The sequence below is a fragment of the Strongylocentrotus purpuratus genome, unplaced genomic scaffold, assembly GCF_000002235.5.
Source record: "Strongylocentrotus purpuratus isolate Spur 01 unplaced genomic scaffold, Spur_5.0 spur5_scaffold_21, whole genome shotgun sequence".
Taxonomy (NCBI): domain Eukaryota; kingdom Metazoa; phylum Echinodermata; class Echinoidea; order Camarodonta; family Strongylocentrotidae; genus Strongylocentrotus; species Strongylocentrotus purpuratus.
In genome coordinates, this window is record NW_022145607.1 from 7,390,004 (window position 1) to 7,417,459 (window position 27,456).

At 38.5% G+C, this 27,456-nt stretch overlaps 1 protein-coding gene across 2 annotated transcripts; it reads left to right on the forward strand.

The window, feature by feature from the left end:
• The first annotated feature begins 9,129 nt into the window (after positions 1-9,129).
• LOC581540 (E3 ubiquitin-protein ligase XIAP) lies at positions 9,130-26,716 on the forward strand. Of its 2 annotated transcripts, XM_781530.5 has the most exons (8): positions 9,130-9,231; positions 16,584-18,179; positions 18,665-18,849; positions 20,134-20,205; positions 20,770-21,088; positions 22,612-22,907; positions 25,357-25,468; positions 26,155-26,716. In XM_781530.5, the coding sequence occupies exons 2-8, from the start codon at positions 16,955-16,957 to the stop codon at positions 26,346-26,348; spliced, it is 2,403 nt and encodes an 800-aa protein (XP_786623.3). In that variant the 5' UTR covers positions 9,130-9,231; positions 16,584-16,954; the 3' UTR covers positions 26,349-26,716. The 2 variants fall into 2 exon arrangements, with proteins under 2 accessions (XP_786623.3, XP_011666815.1); XM_011668513.2 differs by lacking the exon at positions 20,134-20,205.
• The last annotated feature ends 740 nt before the right edge of the window (positions 26,717-27,456 follow it).

Sequence of the window (27,456 nt, forward strand, 5' to 3'; positions counted from 1 at the left end):
ATTCCCGACAAGGCCCACCCAAACTGTTACTTTTAGTTGGGAATTCTTCTTCTCGTACGAAAAGTTGAGTGACCGCTGTCCTCTTGGTGCGTATTGGCGGACTTTGTGCTTCATGATGATGATGATGATGATGAAGATTAAGATGATGACAATGATGATGATGATGATGATGATGATGATGATGATGATTAAGATGATGACAATGATGGTGACATGATGGCGGTAGTGAATGTGTACAAAAGGGAAAGATTTTAGGGTTATGCCACTTAAACATTCAGGGATCTTGATACAAATCAATGCTCAATCAGAAAAGGGGTAATTGTGAAACAATTGTCACCGTGTGTGTTGTGTGTGTGTGTCTGTGTCTGTCTGGCTGACTTTTTTTGTTCAATGCACTGCTTTATTCCTCACCCAGTAAATTGGCGCAAGTGAGATCTGGCAGGCTTGTAAAGATTGTCTGATGTTCAGTCATGCATGCAGAGATTCAAATGAAAATGATACCTAAATGTACTGGGAGGATAACTCTATCAAGACATATCATGAAACTCATGATTAAATATTCATACTTCAAACAATAGGACTTTTAAAACTCTGTATATTAGCCAATACTGTCTGAATATATATAACTATCAAATCTTAGTTCCAGGTGCGTTTTGATATGAGTCTCCAAATCTTTTATGACTGTTCGAGAAGCAAAGCGTGACAATTTTGAACAAATACCAAGAAACATGTTTGCTTTTTAAAATAACATGCCTGAGTGATAGGTAAAAGGTCATTATACAACGAAACAGTTAGGTTTTTAGAGGGTGTTGTCACCTGTATCTTACCTCGTATATCATAATAAGTAAGCAAGATTTTGCGCTTTGTACTGCAAAGCAAACAATAATATGATAATAGAAATATGATTCGTTGAACATGTTGACTTTCAGGTAACAGATTATTGATATTTGGTAAAACTATAGATGATTGATAACACAAATGAAATATCTTTTTTTTTTACATATTATTCTGTCTGCTCGAAGGTTCAAGTTGTTTGTGTTCAAGATAATAAAGAAGGCAGTGTCAACATGAACGCAAACAGTAGTTTGAACCAATATGGTTGGAACACAAATAACAGGAGATATCTTTAAAATTTATATTCCAAATAGTGCTAAGCCTTGTCATTAGGCCTATATGCCATTACCATAGCATTATATATCATAGCTATAAACGTTACGTTATCTCGTCACTTTCAGTTGATTTTTCTTTTCCTGTGACGAACCGGAAATGTTAGATTTTTGTCTATCAACCGAAGCTTTATTTGAAGTGACTTTAATTAAAATGAAACAAGCCGGCCTTTTATCACACAAATGGTTGGGAGTATTGTTTATTTAAAATACCCATTCTCGGGTCATTTGGGGGGATTTTTCTCGAAGTAAAGCCCATTTTTTCGCAATCTTTCGGGTGTTTGCCAAAAGAAAATGAAAATTTTGAAAAACGGACTCACGTTTAGGGATATTTTTGTTTAAAATGGGGCCATGTTTAGGGATTTTTTGTGATGACCCATTAGAGCGGCACACACCCGTATGTCTTAATATGTGAGTACCCCCCCCCCCCCCCGGTATACTAAGAAGCTTGTTTTATAGACATATAATCAGATTTGGTAAAGTGGTTTAAATACTTGCGTTCACGCATTGCTTTACAATCTAGAGGTAATAGGGTTTCCAGCATTACCTTGGTCCATAGTCACTACGAAATGGTAATCGGACACGGTCATATAGGCGTATGAGGCGGGAGGAGGGGGCTATGTAGTGGGCTGCAGCTGCCCCTCCCCGGTATTTTTAAGGTTCTGATATTTGGGCAACCAAACCTCGAATTCGAGCAGGGAGTAACACGCAAATCCTCGAATTAGGAGAGGGAGGTGCGCGAATATTCGAGCAACGGGTTGAGGTTCGAATACACACTCATCTCCTCTGGCAAGAAATTGATGCACATTTGCTTTCTTCATCCCAGGTCTAAATGGGTACTTGGCAATTGCTGGGGTAATGGTAGGGCCCACATCGGATAATCATGATTACTACTGTAATAGCTACCCTAGATCAAATTAATAAGACCCAGTTATTATTATTATTAATTTTATTATTTTGGTTTAGATATGATGTTGTAATTATACCCATTATTGCAATGCCATTAGTTGACGTGGAATTTAATGCCTCCCAGGTTATGAGCGAGCGAGCGAGCACAATTTTTGACCACATTTCTTTTCCCTTTTCGGATAAACACAAACACAAACCGAAAAGTAGCGAACATGATCAAATGCGTCGAGAGGGCAGCAAACACAGTTGCATTGTTTTGGCAAGCTGTCAAGAAGCTGAGATGAAGGTAATGTTATTTTGTATTTAGTTTAACAAACAGCATGCCATGTAATGATGACAATATCTACATGTCTTTAGTCATATCATGATACGATTTAAAAAACCAACCTGTAGTTTCCTTTTGAGTTTCATCTTGATATACCTATCAGCCTTAAATATATTAATACTGTCTGAATATCAAATATCATATCAAAACAAAGTTCAAGGTGCGTTTTGATGGGAGTCTCCGAATCTTTTATGACTGTTCGAGAAGCAAAGCGTGACAATTATGGACAAATACCAAGGAAACATGTTTGCTTTAAAAAAAACGTGCCTGAGTGATAAGTAAGAGGTCATTATACAAAGAAACAGTTAGGTTTTTAGAGGGTGTTGTCACCTGTATCTTACCTCGTATATCATAATAAGTAAGCAAGATATTGCGCTTTGTACTGAAAAGCAAACAATAATATGATAATAGAAATATGATTCGTTGAACATGTTGACTTTCAGGTATCAGATTATTGATATTTGGTAAAACTATAGATGATTGATAACACAAATGAAATATCTTCTCTTTTTTTACATATTATTCTGTCTGTTCGAAGGTTCAAGTTGTTTGTCTTTAAGATTATAAAGAAGGCAGTGTCGACATGAACGCAAATAATAGTTGGAACCTATAGTTGGAATACAAATAACACTGATTGAGATATCTTAACAACGTCTACTCCAAATGTTCCTAAGCCTTCTCGTGAAGCCTACCGTTAAAATAGCATCCTAGATCATAATAATAATAATAATAAAAGTGGCTACTTGTATAGCGCATGGTGCTCATGGCGCTTGGAAAAAAATACATGAGCAAAAGCATCGAGAGGGCAGCAAACACAAGTTGCATTGTTTTGGCAGGCTGTCATCACTCACGCTATCCATGTTTAAGTTATAGTCCACTGTCTGGACTGTTCTTTTTCGTAGTTTTAGTTAACATGCGCGCCCGTTCACACACGAGCAATATTATTATGTACAATAGAATTACGTGCGAATTTCGGGTAGGTAAATTCGTTGGAATGGTGGATTCGTGGGGTGACAACGCACACGCACTCAAAGGTAAAATATATTTGAAATGACCAGAGTCTGGTCTATGTTTCCAAATAGGTATCATGCATGAACCACACTCTCGTCTTTGCACTGCGTGTTTTTAAGGAAATCACTTTATTTATCAGCTATAGGAGATTTAATTATTGCAAGATATTCATTTCAGTGACGGATTCAGGCTCTTTTGCAGGCGGGCACAGAGCATTGCTGCAGAAAAAAAATCACTTAAAGGGGTAATCTACCCCGATATTAAGTTGGTTTTATTTATATTTATGGTGAATGTATGATTGCAAATGTATTGCAAAATGTATTTTTTGAAGCTTTAAGTACAGGGCCAATGGGATGGGAGCTCGCAAGATACCTCACTGAATTGCCAATTTGTGTAAAAGGCTTCAAAAATTCATAACTTTTTAATTTTTTATCCGTTTTTGTTCAAACTTCCACTGACCGGTTTCTCTCCTTTTTCTGCTTTTATTCAGCCCAACAAAATATCAGGGTGGACTTCCCCGTTAAGCGGGAAAAAGTAAAAAAAAAACCTTTTAGGTACTCTCTTATAGGGGGAAATTGGCTTCAATAATGGATATTGCCATGGGAAAGTGCTCAGTAAGCTTAGGTGAAAACAGATAAAAAGCCTAGAAACAAATGAGTGAAATTTACAGAAAATCGATTTTAAAAAGTGAAGCTAAATATGACACGATGACGAATGATGTGAGGGAATTCCCTCCCATTCTAGCGGAACTATGGACATGAAGGCCTTCTGCGGCTATATTGGGGGCAAACCCGGCCCGTCCTCTTCCTTTGTGAAACCCACCAAGCTTACTATCCGGTTTTGAAAAATAGTTCATATAGTATATGCCTCTTTTAGGAAATCGTTTGGCCATCATACACTCCCACACTCCCCACCCCCCTACCCCTTAAAAGAAAAGTCAAATAATAATTTAGAGAAACAAAAACAAAAGCTTATTTTCTTTGCTTAAGATTATCTTTTGCATAATGCCAACCGCTTTCCACCACCTATCTCTTGAATGAAATAGCTTGCAGAGTTCATAGAAAGCTTAATAAGAAATGGGAAATTTGATTGTCCTTCCCCCATGGATGGAGTGTTTTATAATTTTGTATTTTTAAATTGTCGATTCGTGTTTTGTTTTCTTCTCTTAAATCGAATACATACTGTACAAATCATTCATAACAAAATTGTACATATTCTTCATAACAAAGCTGGATGCACAGTACGTTTATATTTTGGCTCAAACATAAATTGCAATTACAAAAGGAAAACAAAACTACATTTTCATAAAAATGCTCAGAATTTTTTTTCATATATTATCAAAGAATAGTATACTTGAGAAAAAATGTTTGTCTGTTCTCCCACCCCCTCGCCATTTAAACATACTCACATCACCCAATCCACACACCCAAGTTCACACATACATTTTTGGGGGGTATTTATCATTTTCGTACACACGCACGCACACACACACGAATACGCACGCGCACGCGCACACACACACAAGTTTTATTTTTATTGCACAACTCATCGATTGCACAATCGGAAATCCGTGGGGGCTTTTTGTGTGCAATAAAGCGTACTGGCGCTAGCATGCACCTTAATCCCTGCACGCACAGAACTAAAATATTCTCGTAGTAACAAGTTAGAACTTGAAATGGGAGGAAAAAGAAAAGGAATTAAGCAGGAAAGAAAAGAATCAAATGAAAAAGAAAGATACTAATGGAAGTGAGAGAACGATGGTGTGTGTGTTTGTTTGTGTGTGTGAGAGAGAAAGAGAGAGAGAGAGAACAGGGAAGGAAATGAAGTAAAGAAAAAGAAGCAAAGAGAGAAAGAAGAGAGGAAAAGGGATGCGAGCTGATAGAGATAATTATATAATATTGACTGGCCTTGAGGGGTATATCAGATATATTGACCAAGCTCAGATCATATTGCCCCGAGTCGAAAGACGAGGGCAATATGGTCTTAGCGCGGTCAATATTTCTGATATCCCCCGAAAGTAAAGCCAGTCAATATTTTTATTGTTATCCAAATCAGACATCTAGAGCAAATACAGAAATCCACCATGACAATCTCAAGAACTGAACAAACTTTGTCAAACCAGCACTGTGCATCCAGTGCTTGACAAAATTTTCGATACACTACAAACAGTGTGCATTTGGTGTGATTATTACGTCACAATAGAGTGCGCGGATGCGAGACCGTGGAAAATACCAATGTATAGTTTCACTCGTCTCTACACGCAAAGTCAATACGCGCAGGGAGACCAAGGAAAATACAAAGAATATACCCCTCCGTTCCCACTGCTAGTGAAAACTAGGGCAATACGGTTTTGTAAATGACCAGCTCAGATGTCTGATACGGGTAATAATAGATATTATATAAGCGGAAAGATATAGAAGAGCGATAATACTATACAGTGCGTCCCAGAAAAAACGAAACCGAGAATTATCGATGTTTTATCATAACTTAATCACATTCATAATTTTTAAATGAAACATATTTGGAAAGCTTAGATACTCCTCTTTCATTTTGATGCAACTCATATGATGCATATTTCACGCATAAGTGATTAAAATGAATGTGAAGAGAGGAAACCAAAAAGTCATTTGGCTGACGGTATCTGAATTTCAAAAAGAAAATCCCATTTCTAGAAAGTTGAGTTTCTGCCCTTTCATATGACACCTCAATCAAGAAACATGAGCAAGGAATGACAAAGTTTTGATTGTTTAAAGTAGTGCTTGCATTTCCATAATTTCATCAAACGAATTCGTTTTCACTGGGTGCCTGCCGTAGCAACAAACAGAGTTGACAAAAGACTTAACTCTATTTCGTTGACAATCAGCCATAGACGAAAGACTTCATGCATGGATGAGTGTCAACGAAACGGAGTTAAGTCTGTTGTCAATTCTGCATGTTGCTATGGCAGGCACCCATAAAACAAATTCTCTATATGGGCATGCCTTGAACCATACTTCAAGGCCCTGCAGAGGAATTTTTCCTTTGGGGACCGGGGGAAAATGCAATGAATTATTGATAACTTATTGCATTTTCTTTGTTTTTTGCATATGTGGGGGCGGCGACGTACCCTAGCCCCCGCTGCGTACAGTCATGACTCATTGGCTAAGCAATGGCCTAATTACTGTGAGCCCCCAAAACCGTGTCGATGTGCTATATTACTGCCCTTTTATGAGGCATTAATCCTCATTACTGTAAATTATGACTTAAGGACTTAGGTCCCCTAGTTGATTAGCATAGTAGCTCACACATGCTTAAGCAATCACGCAAAACAAACACTCGCCAATTATTATTCAATAAAATCTGAGAATGTATAGTATTATCTAGATCTACTAGGAATAAATCATTGTCAAAATCATTCCATAAATTGGGGTTAAAATAATTATTCCACCATTATGAACAACAGTGTATATCAATTTTAAAGTTAAAGTCTGCTTTAAGCTTCGATGCTTCATTTTCTAAAGTGATCGAATTATCTAAGCTAAGCTTGGCAGACGCGTACGCTGGGAGGTGTTTTGGGGGTTAACCCCCCCCCCCTCATTTTTTCTTATAGCCCAAGGGGGGGTTAAAAAAATGCTGCTTCCCCCCCTCCCCCCACTGAGCGTAATATCGGGGGCAAAAAAAAATTAATGCTCATTACCCTGAAAAGTTCCATTGACCAAATATGAAAGGTAGCACTTGTGAGAAAAGGGGCACTTACAATTAATGGAAAATGTGCATTAAGTTGAAAGAGATAGGGCACCGATCAGATTTTAATAGGGCACTTATTGGTAGGGGAAGGGGCTCTTTTTTAAATGGGGGCACTTATAATTAGGAAAGGGAGCACATATTAGAAAGGAAAAGGGGCACATGTGAAAATATGAGGTGCACTTACCCGAGTATAAAAAGGGGTAGTTATTAAAAGGGGAAGGGCACTTCTCACAAATGAAAAAAAGCACTTGTCAAAGTAAAAGGGCACCTCTCAGATTTGAATAGGGCAATTATCAGAGGTGAAAGGGCAGTTATCAAAAGTGAAAAGGTGCACTTCGTACCTGAAAAGGGGCACTTACTATACAGATTAAAAAGGGCAATTATGAGAATGAAAAATGGACACTTATTGCAAAGGAAAATGGGAACCTGTCAAAGGAAAAAGGGCACGTGTCAAAATAAGAGGCACTATTACAAATGAATAGGGGCACTTGTCAAAGTAGAAGGGGCACTCTCCTATGAAGAAAGGGCACTTTTGTGGTACTTGAAAAAGTGGGGGCAATGTGCCCCTAGGGGTCTATCTCAACATAACTGGCTGCGCACCCACGTCCAGAAAAAGAGTCGAAAGGGTGTTTTTTCAGCTATTTGGTGTCGTCGCGTCGACGTTTTCCTTAAACAGGTTTTTTTCAAGCACTGATCGCACAAAAACCAAAAGAGTCCCTTTTCAGGTCCATTTCAGAGGTTGATGGACACGGCCGACGGCCTTGGTAGCCGCACTTGTGTGTTTGAAAGTGACCGCCCCCCCCCCCCCCCCACCCCCCCCCCCCCCCCCCCCTCGGCCCCTCCCCCCGGAGGACCGCCTCTGACTTTTAGGATGGTAAAGGCAGATGAACGGAGGGAATACTATTTGACATATTTTGAAGTTATTTATAGTTCCATATAATCTAATAATAGGCTGATGCAATGCTGGAGCGAAACTAGTGAATGATAGTTCTTTGAAATCCCGCGGTCGACCATTGCATTGCACTTATGAATCGCGTTTTAAAATACAAAGGTCCCAAGTTCTGGAATTCTCTCGAATCTGTGATTAACAGGTCTGTATTCAAAGGAATTTGAAATGTCATTATTTGAATACATTATTTGAATACTTTAATGACACTCCTGATTCCTGACTATTTTGTCTCCAAGCAGTATACTTTTGTTGATTATGTTGAGTAAATAATGGTAAGGCCATGCCAACTATAATTATGTACATATATATATTCTACTCATATTGAGAACAAACTATTGTATGTAGCCTACTATTGTTTTAATAAGCTGCAGATATATTCCCTTCCCTTTCCCTTGTCTTTTGTATTTAATTTTGAGTAACGGTTCATACCCTGTAATTACTTTCTCTGTTTTAGCGTGTATTTGTATTTCATAAATTGTAGTTTAAGGAGCCTATATACAAGCTCTGCTTTTCAATAGGCTCTGCATGCCACTATATCTCTTAAGTTCAACTGAAGGACAGTTTTCTGAATAGTGTGTACCGGTATTGTATGTATACATGTATATTATAATCATTTTTCAATATGTTGTTACACTCTTTATCAAATGAGATATTGTGGAAACCAATAAACTATCTATCTATCTATCCAAGACCAAGTCGAGCAATGCGGATGACGTATCATGACGTCATATATCACGAGCACCTTCGAATTCATACGCTTTATAGAGTAGCGAAGCTGTGACTCCCCATAGGAACTGTGGTGAGGAGCCAGAGCATATAACAATGACTGAGTTCCTATAGGACATATATTCATTCAGATGGTCATATCTCAGCCAATACTTTCGACATTTGTACATTATTTTTGATGTTCTTTCGGAATATCAAGAAAAAAAATTGAGAAATTCTAAAAATAGATTTTTTGATGACGTCACACTTCACCACTCCTACCGGTACCGCGCTGATTGGGCGCACGTACTGCTGTAATATAATGCGGCCCTAGCCCTCTGAATTTACATCGTCATTTGGTGTACCCCGAGTCGGCGATTTGCTTCAATGTCGGACGCAGTGTTCTTTGTTTTCATTCTTAGTGTAACCGCTTTTCTATCGTAAGTACATACACATATTCCGAGTGTTGTAGAGATGTTTTAAGTAGATCTAAGTAGACATTCCTGTACTTGTAGAGTCTATTTTTTAACGGTTAAAGATTGTCGTGAGCCTTTTTAAAATGGCGTCCTTTAGTTTTGTGATGTCACGGGGAATCCCCTATATACTTATGGGCTTGCGTGCGTAGCTTAGTCTCGTCGTACGGCCTTGTTTACAGTGCAGTTTGTGTATGATTGCCGATAGTGAGTAACTTCCGGTAAACTGACAGAAAGCAAGTCCTTTGATAAAGTTTGATGTTTTACGATGTCAATGACTTACAATGTCATTTTTTATAGATCTAGAGTCTAGATCTAGTCTAGACCCTAGTTTAGTAAGTTAGTCTTAGAAGTTAGACTTAGGCCTACTGCTTAGACAGAAATAACCGTCTGGTCCCTTAATAATAGAGTCTACACGTACATACACAGACGGTAACTTTAATAGTTAGACGAATCGTACCGTGTGAATAATCTAGAGCCGGAGCGGAACCACTTTTGACAATTTGGTTCCCGAAATTTTCTGCCCCAATTTTGATTTAGACTCTAGATCTAGATCTAGATCTATCATCTAGATCTAGACTCTAGGTCTAGACCTCGAGAAGTCTATAGATCTAGACTTTTCTAAATCAGATAGAAACAAACTCTGAATATTTTTATCCTATTTAGACTTCTAATAGGCCTAAAATAAAAACTTGTTGCATTGCCCTTTGGGTGCCAAAACATGGGTCGGTCGTTCGGGAAAGTTTTTTTTTTTTTTTACCTTTTTTTTTTGTCACCATTTTTGGGCCAATATTTTTCAGATTTGAATGTTGTTGTTTTTTTTCCCCGCCCTCATTTGGCTGATATTTCTCAGTTTGTAGTGCTTTAATACATGTGTTTCAGCGTCATCATTCCATATCCTTTTCACCTCATAATTATCCATGGTTTGCACGAGTGAGAATTTTTGAATAATTTGATTTTATGCATTTATATCCCGTTTAAACAAACAAAATACATATTTTTGTAGATCTAGGTCTATTCATTAATTTAAAAAAAAATCTAAAAAACGGTAAAAAAAAAAAAACTTTTTTTAAAATGCCGACCGTAGATTTTCAGAATTTTGAATCGGTCGCAAAGGGCAATACAACAAGTTTTTATTTTAGGCCATAGTCTAGCTCTAGATCTACATTTGTGCATCTTTTTATTTCTTAATCTTATTTCAAAATGCGAAATTTACGGACTTAGTTACTTAGGTCTAGACTAGAGTAAAGGAGGGGTTTTTCGGCCACTTGATACAAAATCCTATTTTTCGGACACTTTACTTCCTATTTATTATCATTTCTTGTTCAAATCATGAAGCAAATTATTATTCAAACAAAAAAAGAATCCCAGAAAAAAAATCATGAATTGCCATGACAATATTAATTTCAATTTTCACTGTTTCGGAAACAGTTATCGGCCTAGCGAGGCAGTTTTTTGGTCGCATGTACAAAGTCAAAAGGAAGCGCGTGCGCCCCCTGTGCGTTTCCCCGGTGATCTATAGCACTAGCGGGCGGAGCAGGTATCCCACGCCAGAGCTCGCCATGCCGAAAACTATATCTGCGGTGTTCGGAAATTGGAATCTGAATTAGACAGAGATATCGTGTGTGCGCTGCGGCTCGGGCTCTAAATCTGAAAAATACTTGAAATAAAGCACATTTTATGGTACCCATATTCCTTACAGACACGCGTAAGATACTCTATTTTTCAGATTCGGGTAGCGGGACCGCCGATTACATCGCTAAAATGTGATAATTAAGGATATATTTTCCATTGCAAATGTGGTTCTTCAGTGACTCTGGCATTTTATGGTATGTGTGGGATATGTGATATGCAATTATGCGATGAAGGCCTACTGTACATGTATTTTAAAGGGATTTTACCATGCATCCAACGGACCGGCCGAAAACTGTCGACGGTCGATTACCCCCCTCCTTTACTCTATATAGTTATCCAATTTTTATCTCAGAACCGGTTCATGCATTCGAACTAGAAAGCTATGACATGACCCGGCAGATATATTGCCGGGTCAACCTACCAAAACATAGCCAATGGCCAATCAGAGCACTTGTTTCACATAGGATTTACGAATATTCATATATCACTGGGTCAAGCCGGGCTGACTCGTACGTAGCTATTGGACGCAAGGGTGTCGCTAGACCTTTTACTGTGGGGGGGTGTAGAGGCCAACGATTACCGACAAAACTAGCCACCAATTACCGACAAAATTGAATGTCCAATATCTACAAAATCAACCCTATAAACCTGGGGCCGAAGGCTAAATTGTTTTTCCTATGGACTATATATCTATAGTACTTGCATATATGCGCAAAATGGTCATTTTCCTAGACGACATAAATATACAAATTATTTCTTCAATTTAGTCAGCATCATAGCTATATATTTTAATGCAGGCGCGGAGCTAGGATCTTATTTTGGGGAGGGGCGGTAGTGAGCAAGAGAATCACTTAAAAGCACGCTCATTAGGGGGTGTGGGTGATGGGCCTCCCGCGCAAAGCGTGGAAGTTTAGACGTTTCCTTAAATTATTAGGAAAAGAAGACAATTAATTGTACCGTTTTCGTCTGTTAATCCTTGGCTGAATGAAGTTTCCCCCCCCCCTCCCGCGCAAAGCGCGAAAGCTTTGACGTTTCATTAAATTATTATAAAAAAAAAGACGATTTGCTGTACCGTTCTCGACTGTTTATCCTTGTCTGAATTCAGTTCCCCCCCCCCCTCCCGCGCGTGACGTTTCATTAAATTATGAGAAAAAGCAGACGATTCGGTGTACTGTTCTCGACTCTTGATCCTTGTCTGAATGAAGCTTCCCCCTCCCGCGCGAAGTGCGGAAGTTTTGACGTTTTATTAAATTATTAGAGAAAGAAGACGATTCGTTGTACCGTTTTCGACTCTTAATAAGCCCTATTCATCTGAATTCAGTTTCCCCCTCTCGCGCGAAGCGCGAAAGCTTTGACGTTTCCTCAAATTATTAGAGAAAGAACACGATTCGACGTACCGTTTTCGACTCGAAATAAGCCCTATTAATTTTGTCTGAATTCAGTTTCCCGTTTCCTTAATTTATTAGAGAAAGAAGACGATTCGTTGTACCGTTCTCGACTGATCTAAATGAAGTTTTCCCCTTCCACGCGAAGCGCAGAATTTTTGGCGTTTCATCACAATATAGAGAAAGGAAGACGATTCCTTGTACCGTTTTCGAATCTTATTAAGCCCTATTCATCTGAATTCAGTTTCCCCCTCTCGCGTGAAGCGCGAAAGCTTTGACGTTTCCTCAAATTATTAGAGAAAGAACACGATTCGTTGTACCGTTTTCGACTTTTAATAAGCCCTATTTGTCTGAATTCAGTTTCCCATTCTTGCGTGAAGCGCGAATGCTTTGACGTTTCCTTTAATTATTAGAGAAGGAAGACGAGTCGTTGTACCGTTCTCGACTCATATAAATGAAGTTTCCCCTTCCGCGCAAAGCTCAGAATTTTTGGCGTTTCATCACAATATAGAGAAAAGAAAAAGATTCGTCGTTCCTTTGTTGACTCTTAATCCTTGTTTGAATTTAGTTTCCCTGAAAATTTTAAACCTCTGATTTCTTTAGCTGATATTATAGGAAAGTGAAACTTCGAGATAATACAAGTATTGTAAATGTACATGTAGTTACTTTCGAAGTCGTCACAGCGGATAAGAAGTCACAGTTCGTGGGGAAAAAAACTTGTCGGCCGACCGACAATATACATCTCACCGACTTCAAACTTCTGCATTGATATTTATTTATTTATTTATTTATTTATTCAGTTTTATTTAAAAACATGCTAGTCTTTTCAGTGCCAGAGGCCTGTTTTACAAAAGAGCCCTGTACATAGAAAGATTTACAACAAATAGAATACATTGTAGAAAACAAAGACATTATATAAACAACATACAGTGTATATAGTACACGAGGATCAAGCAAGAATACCAACACAGCTGACCCGACACAGCAACATATTTACCTGTGTCTTTCTTGCTCCCTCGACGAGATGACTCCACCCAACAACCCCCTTCTCTCTTTTTACTCCCACTCCTCCTCTCTCAGACTCTTACCTCCCCTCTCTCTCCTCTCTTTCATCCCCCGTTTCTTTTGTTTCCCTTTCACTCTTTTTTCTTCTTTTTTTCTTTTCTTTCTTTTCCTTTCTTTCCTCTCCTCCCTCTTTTTCTTTTTTCTCTTTTTTTTCCATTTTTTTCCTTTCTTTCCTTTCTTTTCCTTTCTTTCTTTTCTTTTCCTTTTCTTTTTTTTTTTTTTCTTTTCTTTCCCTTTCCCTCTCTTTTTTTCCTCTCTTTTTCCCTCTCTTTTTTTCCCTCTTTTTTTTCCCTCTTTTTTTCCCTCTCTTTTTTTCCTCTCTTTTTTTCCTTCCCCCTTTTCCATTTTTCCTGACGGCAGCTCAATTTTACCAACAATATCCTGACAGGTAGAGGGGTGTCACACCCCCCACACCCCCCCCCCTTTGGCGACGCCCCTGATTGGAGGTTCGAAAAGAAATAATGAATATTCATCAACTAAAACCAAGATGGATGACAACGAATCATGTTGACTACGAGAATTTCTCAGATTAATCATTAATTTTTGGATCTAAATGTGCAAGCTATCGTAAGTCAAATAAGCTATGTTATTTTTTAATTTTTAATTAACTATTGTAATATTGCAGCATTTATGAGGATGTAAAGAGTGAAAATCTTGTTGCATCTCATTCATCGCGGTCCGGCCGAACCGAACCATTTGTTCCGTACAGTCCCCATAGGCCGTACTTCAGTCTCTATAATCGGAGGTCTAGTAGTGGAGCCAGACGTAGTCTCAGTGGAACAACCTACGATATAGAGAGACTGAAGCTTTTGGTCTAAGTTAGTCTATACATGTACTAATAAGTAATATAGCGTGATTGGGGGGATGGATGGGGCACATGCACTAGCTTTGATTCTCAATATTTCAAATAGCTAGACTAACAACTGTAACTGTACAACTCATTACTCAACTGATTTCACTCGAAAAGGTAGATCTACTTTAGTGACAATTGATGACACCTAAATCATAAATAGCGGTAAAATACAATTTGTTTCAACTTACTGATGTTAAAGATACTACAGTATGTCCCTTTTGCAGCCAACATCAAATTCTGTAGAACTTTGCAGGAATAATGAATATGTCATGTATGTCCTATCTGTGAAGTTAAAACGTTAGCAGTGTCCTAATATTCAAATTATGCAAGGAAACCCGTTTACTTGCTAGACTTCACTGTCAGACACTATTGAGTGACTGACTGGCTCTTTTCATCTTTGGTAATAACATACATAAAATGAGCTGTAAAGGGTACATGAGCATTTGTCTACATCAATAACCCACTTCTTGTAATGGCCAAAATTAAACTGATTGAATCATTGCACAGCATAAAACGTACGACCATTCGGTATAATGGTCTGAAAAATCAGACCATTACTTACTGGCTTTATAAGTCGATTTGACAACTAATAGTCGTTAACTTCCCACTAAAAGACATTTTCAAGCCCCCCTTTTTTTAGGGAAGTTCTAAATTAGTATTGTCTTTCAAATGCCGTTGGAATTCAACCTTTTTATTTTTCTGGCCTGCAAATGGGACATAGTACCTTTAAATAGAATAATTTTAAAATGGCGATAAATTTATATGTAGTTATTTTGGTGCAATAAACACAGGAAATGTCAAAATTACCAGTAAGTGAAAATTTTACAAACAAAAACAATACATTTCCAGAGATCATCAATGTTAAAATTGGTAGCAAATCGTAAGCTTATTGTTGTTCAGGTTTAGAGTCGTATAACATGATTAAAAAAACATTAAATTCCCCTCTCTTCCTTGCAGACATTTTGGGCTCAACTTCGACTGCGACTTCTTGATTTCTTGAGTTCTTAATTCTAAAATCTACTTCTTTTTTTGCAACAGTCGTGGCTACTCCGACTTACCCAAAGGGCCACAAGTGGCGCACCACCAGTTGAGAAGGCCTGATTCATACTGTCAAATACCTTATTTTAAAAAATCAAAAGATCTTTGTCCCTCAACCATACGGATCATAACACAAAAATCGCTGTAAATACTGGGGGAAACATTCGCATTGCGCGACAATACAGAATGCAGATTGCGATATTTCTAGTTATGTCATAGGCTTCTTGTCAAATCCTGTTTTAGCATTAAATTCCAGTCTTAGGTGTTGATATAAATAAATTAGGCTTCATTGGCACCCCTAGCTACGCATGCGTGAAAGAGTGATATTAAAAACAAAAACCTATAATGTGTTCATCATCAACCATTCCCGCACCTAAGTTCCAAAAACCTTGCAAACTACACTCCGAGTTCACTAGTGGGCTCTTCTTTTCTTCCTTTTTTGTCCTACAAAGCACTTTGAAGTCGGTCATGAATTGAACCAAAAATGTGAAAAATTGAATGATTTGCTGACCTTCCACGTGTTCCTGATGATAATGAGCTATCATGCAATTTACATTACAAGAATGCTGACCTCTTACGAGAGTTCGTGAAATGGGTTCTGCCTGAAACGAAAATACTTGCAGTGTACAAAAAAAAACTGTTTTTCGCATTGCAAATTTGATACATGTACTTTATACTTTACAATATATAGTAGCAATTAGTTTTAGTATCCTGAATTTAGCAAACTCTGTGTGCACCTGCTTTGTTACACAGGGGTATCATGTGGACCTGTCCAGATTAACCAAAAACAATTATGGGCAGCATCGATCAAACTACCTTTAATTGTGCTAACTTAGTACAGGATTCAGATACAGGAAGACGGAAGTTGGAATATTTCCCTTTAATTAAACTGGTGTAATCATCAAAAAATATTCAGTGTGTTTCGCAAGTTTTGGTTTCATCTCATGTTTAGGATTATTTCCTACATGCACTGTGCACAGTTCACTAATTCAATAGAAGATCTAGATCTGTACAACATTTGATCTGTAAGAACAACTTCAAATTCTTTTTGCTAGCAAAGCCTAGCATTGATCACAACTTTAATAACAACCAGCAGGTGAATTTTACTTGATTATCGGACAGATTGACTCAAAATTTCTTCTCAATAAATTACATAATATTGTCAAAGATTAATTGGTTTCTAGATGTGAGCTTGTAAAGTCCTGCATGAAGAGACTTACAATGTACATGTAGGAAATATGGCCAGTACCTGCTAAATTTTGAAATTTTGTATAAAAAAAGCAGTTTTGAAAGAAATCTACAATTTCATAAAACAATTCATTTTCTTTGTGTTTCGTTTTAAGGGTTCTGTACCGAGCAACTCTTGACAAGCAACCAGGAGGATACAGCCAACAGAGGAACATGTAAGGTGCTAAAGTTGACACTTCATGTACAGATTACCAGTAAAGATACATGTCAATCATCATAAAAGGAACATCACATGATTAAAAAAGACGTATGAGCGACAAGACATTGCTTTGATTCAAATTTTCATAGTTACTTACATTTAATTGCTACAAAGTAGCACAATCTTCAGTTTATAAAGCCATAATCTACATCTTTCAGTCTGAGTAATTGCATCACCTTATTCCCAGGAGAGTTGCGGATGTTGCTTTCAAAGGAAACTTTGTAAGAATTGGAAAGGTCGAGGAAAGTATGAGTATATTGATAAATCATGTCAACTGATGTTCTGTATGTACAATTCAATGGCCACAGAGTGACATTGAAATCACTCCTTGCCGATATAAAACCTGCTTTATATACAATGAAGGAAGGAAGAGATTTAATGAAATGTGCAGCAAGTGCGCATGATGAAGCTGACTGTCAAGGACCAGTATCTGCACATGATGGTGAACCTATGACTCTTCCTGACGGAAGGATAAACAGAGACAAGATTGAAGCAAGAGTCTCTGGTAGTGGAATGCATAATGAGCTCAACAGGCTGGAAACGTTTAAAGACTGGCCGGGGGACTGTCCAATGAATTCTTCACGTCTTGCAAGGGCTGGGTTTTACTTCACTGGTGTCAGGGATGCAGTAAAATGCTTTTCATGTGGAGGGGTGGTAGAAGGTTGGGAATTTGGGGATACTGCAATGGGAGAACACAAAAGACTTTTCAAAACATGTGCTTTTGCAAATGAAAGGATTACTCTGAATGTACCACTATTGGAGATGAACGAGAGACCAGAGGTTGCACAGAAAATTAGTAGTAAAATTGAGCAGTCACAGAGAGATATTGAGAGACGAGCGAAAGAAAAAGAAGCAATGATAGAGAGGGTTGAGCCTAGTGAACCCAAAAGAGATCTTGTAAGGTCTTCTGCAACCAGCAGTAGTTCTGCAGCAAAAGATGAGAAAATGGAAGAGGAAGAGGAAGGACCAAGTATGTTTGGGAAATACAATCAGGAGCATGTGCGTTTGCAGTCATTCAAGAATTGGCCAAGGACAAGTCCCATTGAGCCCCGTGATTTAGCAAAGGCTGGATTCTACTATCAAAATAACGATGACTCTGTTCAATGCTTTGCATGTTTTGGACAAATCAGTAGATGGAAACCATGTGATGTACCAGCAGTGGAACATAAAGCACATTTCCCGAGCTGCCCCTATGTGCAAGGTCTTGATGTAGGTAATTTGCCAATTTCAACTCCTCCGGTGATGCACGTTGGTATGCCAGCGCCGATACGGAGCTACTCAACACCTATGCCAACTCAAGACCAGCTAAGAGCAGGACAATTTCTCCAGCAGCAGAGAACCCTTAGGGCACAGATGGGACCCTTAAATAATTGCAAACACCCTAATTTTGTGCAGGAAAATGCAAGACTAGGAACATTTAGGAACTGGCCGGCCAACCCAGGACTTCACGTGATTCCACGAATTCTTGCCAAGGCTGGGTTTTACTTCACAGGTAAGGCCTCCAGTATAAATACCCTAGTGCTGGTTGCTTGATTTTGATGTTTACAACTGTGTTCTCCATTCCAAGTAGGTTGTCCCTCTGGATCTGCATGCATGATTGAAAAAACAATACATGTACAGTACATGACTTTTCGAATTCCCTAGGCAAATGTAGGGCTAGCAGAAACTGCCTTAAATGCAGTGAATGCACTAGTGTGCTGATGATTGCAATTTTTAAAGACATTGAATAGATGGCACAAACCTGAATACTTATAAATTCCTTTAATATATTCAAGGTCCTTCTAATATTGGTTCTATGCTTCTATGTCTCCTTTAACTTATTACATAATATTGTAGGCCTACCGGTGTGCATAGCAAAAAAAAGTCAAATCATTGAAGCGACTTTGAATAATGTAAAACAATCCAAGACAAAGTTCTTCTTTATTATGACAAAGTTTTGTTTAATTTTTTAATGGATCACAATGATTGCTATGACAGGATTAGTTGATGAATGCAAGTGTTTCTACTGTGACGGAGGTCTGAAGAACTGGGAGCCGACAGATGAACCGTGGACAGAACATGCCAAGTGGTTCCCAAGATGCGAATGGCTGATCCAGCAAAGAGGGCAGGCTTTCATCGCTCATGTTCAGCAGGTCAACCCTCCACCCATCGGCACACCGGCAGTGAGTGATTGTACTTCATTTCATTTCATTTATTTCATTCATTAAAAAAAAGATATAAAGAAATCCATGTACATGATCATTCTTAACAGGACTGGCCAAAGCTTCAAGATAAGTGAAGATTGAGGCCTGATCATGAGCACTGACGATAAAATAATGTAAGCAAAAGAGGGGGGGGGGGGTTCCTGGTGATGCAGAAGTATAGTTGGAAGAATGATGGTCAGAAACTAAAGAGGTCAAAGTCACACTCTAACCAAATTTGATACTTCAGCCCTGGACCAAAAAATCTAGCGGTAACCCTAGTGCTATAATGTACATAACACTATACGTTTTAACCCAACACTATGCAACCATGATCTTTTAAAAACTGGGTTAACTGTCTATTTGTTATGCAATAAAGCCAAGGGTAATCACTGCCACAGCACCCAGTAAATGGCATTTTTATTTGTTTAACCAACTTATTATTCATCCAACGTACTTAAACTCTAGACATGTTTTAATGTGTAAATAAACAACATGTATTAAATGATTGTACAGTGTACACTGTATAGACCTCATTGGTTTGTGTAGTGATGATTTTATTCAGCTGAGATGCATCCCCCATCTACATGTATGAACTTATCATCAGTCGATCTTGTTTAAAGTGCTGAAAATCTGATAATTTTTTTTTTTGTCATTGTGTTTATGTTTGTTTTTATCAGCCAAATGATATTCTATGATCGCTCTCTATAATGGTTTTATTGTCAAGATTAATGCATATTTTTCATTTTAAATGAGATTTGGTTAAAGATGAGCAAGGGTTATTTCATGAATTTGAATATCGCAAATTAATTTTAGTTATGAAACACCCTCCATAATGGCAAAGCTTACATGTCTAACGTCATACAAAATACATGTACAGTTGTACGTTGCATGACTAGGACATAGCTAAAGTGTACATGTATGTATCAAAATATTGCACAATTCAAAGTCCTAAATATTACATCAAACTCACTCCCATGTCTCTACACTTACACAAGCTTCAACTAAAGATGACTTACTGTACATGTCATGGTCGTAAAAGTGATAGGACTATTTCAAAGTTCAAACATAAGGAAATGATCATGTAGAAAACTATACTGTAATAAAATCTTTTTATTTGCTGAATGAGCATGGACTTTAGTATTTCCCTCTTTACTTCGTGAAATATTTCCAGAAATAGCTATGACACATTGTGGATGGTTTCAAGTAGTTTCAAGTTCCCCTTTATATCTTGGAAGTCTTTGAAATTCTTTGAAATTTTTGTAGGGCACTAAAACTACAACTCAGGGCAAGAATGAGCAGGATTTTGCAGGGACAGGTCTCCATAATTACGTTGAGGTACGTCCTGGTTTGCCCTATAGAATTTTAGACTTGCCTTCCTGATCTTATTTAAGCTGCATGAGTTCATGTAGTAGTTGACCAGAAATGGTGCATTAAAGAGGGAAATCCTAACAAGTTCAAAATATCACTAACATTATATCAATACATAGGAAAACATTTATGTAAAGTGTTATATGTGAAACAAGAAAGCTTTATAATAGTAGTAGTAGTAGTATTTCTTTTGTTTTTGTTTTTTGGGGGTGTTTTTTTGTTATTGTTAGCAAACTTTAACCTATGGATAATAGCATTGCCAGATAGCTATGGAGTGGCTGTTTCGCCCGCAAATCTGAAAGTTCTTTTCCTTGACTATCGTCCAAAAATAAAATCACAAAACAGGATAAGGTTCAGGTTTCACTCTTATCTTCTTTCCCTTTTTTTCCCTTTTCATTTTCACATGGATGTGGTGTCAGACATTTATTATTAACAGCACAAGTAATTTCATTCTGCTTCTGTAGTTCCTCTAGAAATATGAAGCTTAAATACTTTCCACAGCTAACCATGCTTATATTTATCTTTATTTAGCCTCTACACTTCACAGCCCCAACCTTTAGTGGAACAGAAGAGCCGTACTCCCATGTTGAGCCACCTTTCAGATTTCAGGCTTCCTACGAGGAGAGACCTCGTCAAGCTTCGTCCAAACCATCACCGCCTCTAACCAAGTCAAAAAAGGAGATGACGATTGAGGAAGAGAAAACTGCTGCACTTCGAGAGTACGAATCCAAACACAAGGAACCGGAAGCAGCGGCGGCAATAAACTTCAAACCGAAGCCGAAAAAAATTGAGACAACGGAGCCATCTGCTTTGAAATCAAAGCTGGTTGATGAGCCGAGCAATGCCACTTGTAAGTCATGTGTCTGCCTGTCCTAATTATTTTTATTTTTAAAATCATGGGAGTACATATAATTGCACAGAAAAGGAAGAGGAAACACAAAAAGTCTTGACATCAATAACATTACATTATTTTAAAAGCACAGTAAAATGAATAATGCAGAAAGGTAGGGAATCGTCAAAACATGTCAATGAGGTAGTAGCTACATGTATGTACATGTACTTGTCGAGATTTGGGGTTCTGGAGAAGAAAAAAAAAATACTTGTATTACTGACGGTTGGAATTTTATCGCTAATATACTTGTAAGCAGATTTATGTGTCGATTGTTGCACTCACTTAGCTATTAGGAGAAATGCATTGATTGCAGCAAATTTGAGCACAATTTAATTTATAACCACAGATTAGGGTTGTGGTATCATTTTCCTCTTACATACTGCCATGAGATTATGTATGATTTATTTGACCTTGTTTGTTTGCTTTTAAAGAGATTATTGGCTTTTAACAGTATTGCTGTCTGAAATATGACCCCTTATAGTTCATAAGAGCACTTAACCCTATCTAGCCGGGGGGGGGGGGGGGGGGGGGGGGGGGGGGGGGGGGGGGGGGGGGGGGGGGGGGCTGGTTAAGTGCTCTTATGAACTATTAGGGCCTTTAGGGGTCCTATTTACTGTTTTTTCGTGATTATCTTTTTTATGCAAGAAATTCTTGCACTGAAATTTTGTGACTTTTTTCTTTTGAGTCTTGCGCATCTTTTGAAAGAAATTTTTCGAAAATCGGACCTACCATTACAAAGTCACGTGTCCTTTTGTCTTTGCATGTCAGCCCGAAAATCGCAAATTTTTGTGATTTGTGTACAAAACATATAAAAATCTCATTTTTTAAATAAAGAGATAAAACATTGGTTATTTGGTCTTGTTTATAGTTTAGGTGTTTATTTTGGGGTCAAAAATAGTTGTATTATAGTTGGAAATGAAATAAAACAACAAAAACAATAAAATACATAAGTTAAAAAAACAAAGAAATTATCAAAACAATAGATAACATAAGGAATAATCTGGCTCTTCCAAATTTTTTGGCTGTATTATTATTATCCCAAATGGTCTAAATGATATATGTATTGAAAATTAATGTTTAAATATGAAGAATATATGATTTATGGATAAAAATGTGAATGTTATTACCATATTTGCATAAATTACCATAAATATGCAAATGAGTGAATTTTTCAAAAAAATTGAAATTACCATAGTATTTTATACACTACACTTGACGTGCATGCAAATTTTTGCGGCGATAGGTCGTTTCACGGCCGAGATCATAGGGGGGCCTTAAAAGCCCCCCCCCCCCCCTGGGCTATGCAGTTTCAAAATAGCCCGGGCTATATAGGGTTAATGTAGCCCTAATTTAATGTTTAAAGGAGTTGCCTTGATAATATCTACTTGCCTTGATAATACCTACTTGCCTCGATAATATCTACTAGCCTCGATAATATCTTCTAGCCTCGATAATATCTACTTGGCTTTTTCTCCCACCAGCTCACATTGATGTCTTCATGCAGAGCTCAACGGCTGAGATGGCAGTTGAAATGGGATACCACACTGATCTCATCCGTTACGTTGTAACGCAGCACTTCAAGAAGACAGGCCGACAGTTCTCCCACCCTGATGAGCTCCTAGAATCAATCTGGGAAGCTCAAGGTCAGGGCATTGACCCGACTCCAAGTGTAGGCAAGGCTTCAGGAGGCCATGATGTGGACTACCTTAGGAAACTACCTAAGAAACTGGAGTCTGAAAGCGCCTCAGCAACGGCATCAAGTTTTGTAGATATTCAGGTACGTGTGCGAAATACTCACTATTTTGTCTGTGCTGATAAGGCATGTAAAAGCTTACCGTACGTGCATTTAGTAACAAAGAATAGAATCATAGTATATATATAAACAGTTTTTTTTAATCATGCTTTTAAATAGAAGATTATTCTAATGTGGCCTTGTTTGGCTGTATGACATCATAAGAACAAAAGTCACCAAAACATTTGAATTTAGTTTTTCTTCTTCTTCTTCCTTTTGAGTACAGACCTCTTTACAGAGTATTATCGTACTATACTGGGGGTGTGTGCAGGTGGACCACTACACCGGAGTTTCCCCCTACTCTTATACAAATAGTGCAGTGGGTTCTTAACGTGCAAAGGTAGTGACGCTTCTCTACACGGGGCCTCCATTTACGTCCTATCCGAGGGACGGAGTGTTTTCCACTTGACATAACCTGCGTCTATGAACAAGGGAAGGGGCACGTTAGCACACAACGCAGGCTTCAGTCATCCATCTGGGTGGGAGCGAACCCGGGATCTTTGGTTTGACAGACGGACGCTTTACCGACTGAGCCAACTCGCCGCCTTTTGAATCCAGCACAGCATGGTTGTATTTGAGTGTGTAAGAACACAAGCATAACATGTACATGTATTAGATGACATATCCCATCCCCCATACGGCAAAATAAACTGAGTCCAAGGTCGAAGTCTTTCTGATCAAATACTTTATTAATCTATATGCTCATGTAAATGATCATTTGTTTAAAAGTCCACCTTATTACTACTATCTTTTTAACTTTGCCTTCAGTGATTTAAGCAGTCCAGATAACGGTAATTGTACAAGTTACCAAAATTGACATGACATGATTGAATCCCCACTTTGTAGCAAAGTATTTGTAAGTTGAGGAGTCGAAATGTCTACCATTGGCACTTATGATGCGTTCTGGACTCACCTGTTCAGCAAACAACTGACGAGTTGCCTTGACAACAGCAGCACTGCTACATTCATGAGGCATCTTCCAGATGAAGGGAAACTTAGAAACATAGTCTGCAACAATGAGTTAGTTGATCCCTTCAAAGCAAAACAAGTCTGTCCGAAGACTTGCCATGCAAGGTCTCGTAGGTATCCTCATGCTGAAGCAGAATTTCACAGGGCTGTGACGGCTTGTTCTCTTGTCATAGTTGATCGATACCCAGCACACTGAAGACTAAGCCCAGAGTCTTGTCTTCTCAATACTTTGGTGACCCTCATGAAGCTTGCTCAAAATCTTTGTAACTGTTTTTGCAGCGATGGCGATGTCCAGCGGGTCAATTTTTGTTTACATTTATCGGCCGCCGTGCCCCCCCCCTGTGGACCCCCCCCCCCCCCCCCCCAGCGACCCACCGATGCCTGGCTGACCCCTGCTGTCCGGCGGGTCACTGGCCAGGCTCCTTTGGTTATCAGCCGATGGCCCTCCGGGTGTACGGCAGGGCCCCCACCTGCTTGTTCGCTGGATATATACAGGCGTCGCCTTTTCCTTGTCATTTGACATACTTTTACGAGTCCAAGAGAAGAGAAATGGCACTCGTACCTCCGCAGTCCACAATACTAGAGAGTTGCGCGAGCGACTGGCTTTGTCACACTACAGATTCTACATTGTTCTGGCTGTTGTAGTGGCAGAAGAGGTAAGGCAGGCAAAAAGATAACGGTGGTGAAGAAGATGGTGAGTGCGCCCTTGGCTGATGAGGCGACCTTTGTACGGGCAGTATGAAACACTGATGAACGAGCTGCGACGTGAACATCATGGTGACTTCAAGTTGTCCCTAAGGATGGAGCCAGTCGATGTCTGGTAAGTTAAGATCACCTGAAAGCCATTCAACTGAGGTTGGTCTACTCCTTATGATCTCACTGATGATGTTTCATTTTTTTTCTACTTCTTTTACAGAGCCATTAGGTGGCCGGTACATGGAGATGACAACAAGTTAGGACCTCCTTCTATGTTGATCTCTGAGACCACAAGCTCCTGTTCGGTGTCCAAATAATCTTTGTGTCAATGATGTTGTGCTTCATTGCCAGGAGGACACCACCATAGCCATCTAATCTGTTCCTACGGATTGCTGGAATGTTGTAACCAGGCAGCAAAACTTAACCTCTGGACTAAGCAGGTTTCAGAATCAACGATGATGTCAGGCTTGCATGTGTCTACTGACTCCCAATAGGTTTTTTTTCTTATTCTGTAAACTCTGGAAATTGACAGTTACGACTTTCCCGGTCTTAGTTTGCTTTTCTTCTTGGGTTGCTTCTTTGCTTGTGGTGATGATGCACTCAGTGGCGGCCCTAGTTTAAGACTTGGATTATTGAAACTGCATGAGGCTGATGGTGGGCTATTGACCTGCTCTGTTGTGTCAGAAGTACTTGAAAGAAAGAGCTTCACAACTGTTAGGGCTTTCATTTATATCATCTTTTAACTTGATGTTCTCTTTTTAATGGGCAGGCAGAGAAACTGGCGGGTCTTAGCATCCATGATGAGCCCAGGTCAAGAATGAATTCATCTCCCAGAACTGTAGCTCCAGTCACTCCTATTGGGAGCCTTAAACCTCAAACATGTAAGTATTCCTCTGGCATTTCTCCCCTTTTACATACATTAGACACAGCTGCTCCCCTCTGGATTGTGGACGATGTCCAGGTTAGTAGACATCACTGTAACCAGTGATGGAAGACATCATTCCCATGCCTTTACCTAGACTTGGTTAAAGACCTTATCCAATGAAAATACACCTACATGTATATCAATAGAAAGCTGAATGAACGTAGAGTACAAATATAAAGGAATAGAAATTAAATACCCATTATCCGCACCCCTCCAAATTACGGGTCAACAGGGGTCAAATATGCCACAGTTATGGTAATGACATAACATGTGGACCCAATCGACTCCCCCATATTGCTAATTAATACCCCTTTCAAACTGGCCTGATTTTCATTGGATGCATCCGGAGGCTTCCAATTAAATGGCCACTATTAATGGTACAGAGGAACATAAACGCGGATGAAAAAAAAGGCAATTAAATTCTCCTGCTCAAGAGCAAGAGAAATTTCCTTTCCATCGGTGTGACTCTGATGAAATGGCCACTGTGAATTTTAATTTAATTGTTATTAAATACTTTAAACTCAACTCTGTACTCTGTAAGATTGCAATCAAGATCAATCGTAATTCTTTATAAGACAGGCCCCGCAATTTCTTTCCCTTATATTATCACAATGATTCATGTTTATCTTTCTTTTCATGTAGCGGTATCCAGTTCAAGTTCTGATCCGAGCTACCTGGACAAGCAGCTGTGTAAGATCTGCCTCGACAATGAGCTCAGTACAGTTTTCCTGCCATGTAAGCATCTTGCAACGTGTAGTGAATGCGCTGCCAGGGTAACAGAGTGTCCCATGTGCAGGCAACCAATTGTTGATTCTCTTACAATCTACATGCCGTAGTAAAGGAATTTTGGAGGGGATAGTTTTTGTTTGCATTTAAAAGAAAAATAAATTATGAATGTTTATGTTATGTTTCTTTTTTTCCTAAGACTTTTCTTAACATTATTGTAAAAAAAGTAAATAAGAAGAGATCAGCCATCAGAAAAGCTGTGTAGGTCATTCATGTAAAAATTCACTAATAGATATTGTTTTTTAAGGTTGATGCTTGTATTCATATGAAAAAGAATAGATATAATGCTGCTCCTACAATGAGTTACACTTTGTATTACCATGGACATCTTTCCACGTTAGTTATTCAAAAGAAAGGAAAATTTTGTTGAGATGTTATTTGCCCAAACGACATATTGTGTCATAACATATCGTGTGGGCAAAATATGTAACCAAATTTATACTTAATTGCCTCGACACAAATTTTTTCATTCACCTGTTACAAATAATTTATTTCAATAGTCAGAATGCACCTTGCATGTATTATATGTTGTTAGGTAGGTCAAGACATAATCTTTGAATCTGACTATTAAGATACATTTATTCGAAACAGGTGAATGAAACAATGCGTATCGAGGCACTTCTCAAAGCCGCCATATGCATAAATTTGGTTACAAAAAATGGCCTATGATAGTAAAACCTTTATATATATATATATATACCACTCAAGGCAGGCACAAAAAGTTGTCTTTATTGACAGGTGTTATTGATTTACAGGTAGATCATGTTGTAGTTCGTATTGATAAAACATGAATTTGAAGAGCTCATTCAACCATTATGATAGAGGGGCTATACTAGTTTTAAGACACATTCTATGTTTAGAATCTTGCGTATACAATATAATGACCTTTAATTTGTTTCTTACTGGCTTCCTCTACTTGATATTCAATCCTTCACATGTATGTGAATTTGTGAAATTTCAATATATTTTTTGTGTTGTGTTACATTTTAGAAATGAAATGTGTATGTTTTGAGATGGAGTCCGGCCAACTCGGCCTCGCTGTAAAAACAGTCCGTTTTTGCAGGTTTAGAGTTAAGTTTAGCGTAAGGGTTAGGGTTAGGTTTAGGGTTGGGACTTGGGAGTAGGGTAAAATGACCCCAAAATTACAGTTTTTACAGC

Coding starts and splice junctions, on each gene's coding strand:
- LOC581540 (XM_781530.5), top strand. CDS start 16,955: ATGTCAACTGATGTTCTGTATGTACAATTCAATGGCCACAGAGTGACA. Junction 22,908..25,356: donor CAAGTTTTGTAGATATTCAG/GTACGTGTGCGA, acceptor TTTAATGGGCAG/GCAGAGAAACTGGCGGGTCT. Junction 25,469..26,154: donor GAGCCTTAAACCTCAAACAT/GTAAGTATTCCT, acceptor CTTTTCATGTAG/CGGTATCCAGTTCAAGTTCT.